We start from the raw sequence: 1,587 nt of genomic DNA, 5'->3' as shown, positions 1-1,587 counted from the left end.
GGGGGCTGTATCCTGCTGCCGCGGGGCTGGTTGGGGACACCTTGTTTAGGGGGCAGAAGGTGCACGGAGGGGCCATGCATTGGCTGCATCGTGCCAGGGGTCCGTGCATGGAAGGAGCAGGTGTGTGAGAGGGGGGGACAGCCCCTTCTCTCCCTCCACTAACAACTCCCAGGAAAACAGCAAACCAGCCGGGAAACCCTCTTCATGCAATCCAGGAGAGAGGGACCAGCCATTCCCCCCTCCAGGAAGGGTGAAGCTCTGGGGGTGCAGTGGGGCAGCCCCCTCCCCATGGCCACCAGCACCCAGAACCTACTGGTTGTCCTCTCTGGCAGCGTGCAAGGAAAGAGAGATGGGGCACGGCCCCCCACATTAGACACGGCAAATCCCACGGCATGAGAGGAGCGTGGGCCTCCCGCTTGGGTCAGCCTCCGAGGGATGGATTCGGGCCCCCCACCCCACTCCCCATGGGGCTTGGAGCCAGGATCTGGCCAGGCAGCAACAGACAGAGGCAGCGGCAGGACAGCCGGACACCGGCAAGGGGAGGATGAGCCCTGCCATCCCCCAAACCCTCCCCTCTGGCCGAGGGTGGACCAGCACAAACAACCACGAGACGACACTCAAGACAGGACACGGCCAGACAGGCCAGAGCCCCAGTTTTGGCTTCAAGGGTGGCTTTGCCCCAGGCACAAGGCACTGCGGACCCCCCACTCCATCCTGGCTGGGGATGCGGGAGCCTTACAGTGTTTGGTAGGTGCTGTCCTTTGACTTGATGAACTTGATGATGAAGAAGACCACGGCTTGGATGCTCAGCACCAGCACGATGCCGCCGATGAAGCTGGCCGTGTCGAAACCTGGCGGTTTTTTTTTGCTTGGGTGCCGACCGCCGACCGGAGCCCGCCGATGAAGCTGGCCGTGTCGAAACCTGGCGGGTGAAACTCGGGGCTGCCCGTTAACGGGGCGCTGGTGGTGGTGGTCCCTAACGGCAGGGGAAAGAGGGGGGTGAGGGGGTTATGGGTTCTGTTGGCATCCCTGGGGACCGATGGTCCCACCAAGGAGAGGGGATCTGGGGTCTGTGCAGACCCCAGTAGCTGCACTGGGAAGAATGGCTGTTTCCCAGCCCAGGACTGGGATGTCCCCACCAACACACAGATGCAGGGATGGGCTCAGCCCGTTCCCATGCTGGAGCAGCCAGCACCATGCAGGAGAGGAGCCAGCGGCAAGAAGATCCAAGTGGGATCAATAATTCAGAGGGCTCTGGGCTCCGGTTACCCGCAGTAATTAGCCCAGTGCTCTCCGGTTCCTGCTTCCTGGACCAGGCTCCTCCGCCTCCAGCCCCTGCTCCAGCCTGGCTGGAGATGGCACTTCCCAGCAAGGCTGGCAGTAGGGCTGGTTCCTGGGGGGGCTGCAGGGTGTTATGATTCCCCCAGCCCCATCCTGGTGTTGCTTGGGACAGAAGGGGCGGACAGAGACATGGCTGTGACCCTGGGGACGGCGCTGGCACCTCCTGGGCACAGCCAAGGTTGAAACTCCGTGGGTGCCAACACAACGGCGGGTCTGCTCCCACCCCCCCAGGGAGATGAAAACCAG

At 63.0% G+C, this 1,587-nt stretch overlaps 1 protein-coding gene across 1 annotated transcript; it reads right to left on the bottom strand.

Moving 5' to 3' along the window:
- Positions 1-735: 735 nt before the first annotated feature.
- On the bottom strand, positions 736-976 carry CD164L2 (CD164 sialomucin-like 2; the record flags this gene model as incomplete). Its single annotated transcript, XM_010131706.1, has 2 exons — positions 736-851; positions 923-976. Coding segments are annotated over 2 exons (170 nt in total), but the record flags the coding sequence as incomplete, so codon positions are not given.
- Between the last annotated feature and the right edge of the window lie 611 nt (positions 977-1,587).

The sequence above is a fragment of the Buceros rhinoceros genome, unplaced genomic scaffold, assembly GCF_000710305.1.
Source record: "Buceros rhinoceros silvestris isolate BGI_N320 unplaced genomic scaffold, ASM71030v1 scaffold33352, whole genome shotgun sequence".
NCBI classification, from domain to species: domain Eukaryota; kingdom Metazoa; phylum Chordata; class Aves; order Bucerotiformes; family Bucerotidae; genus Buceros; species Buceros rhinoceros.
The sequence above is the reverse complement of the archived record's forward strand: the minus strand, read 5'-3'. Positions and strand labels throughout refer to the sequence as shown.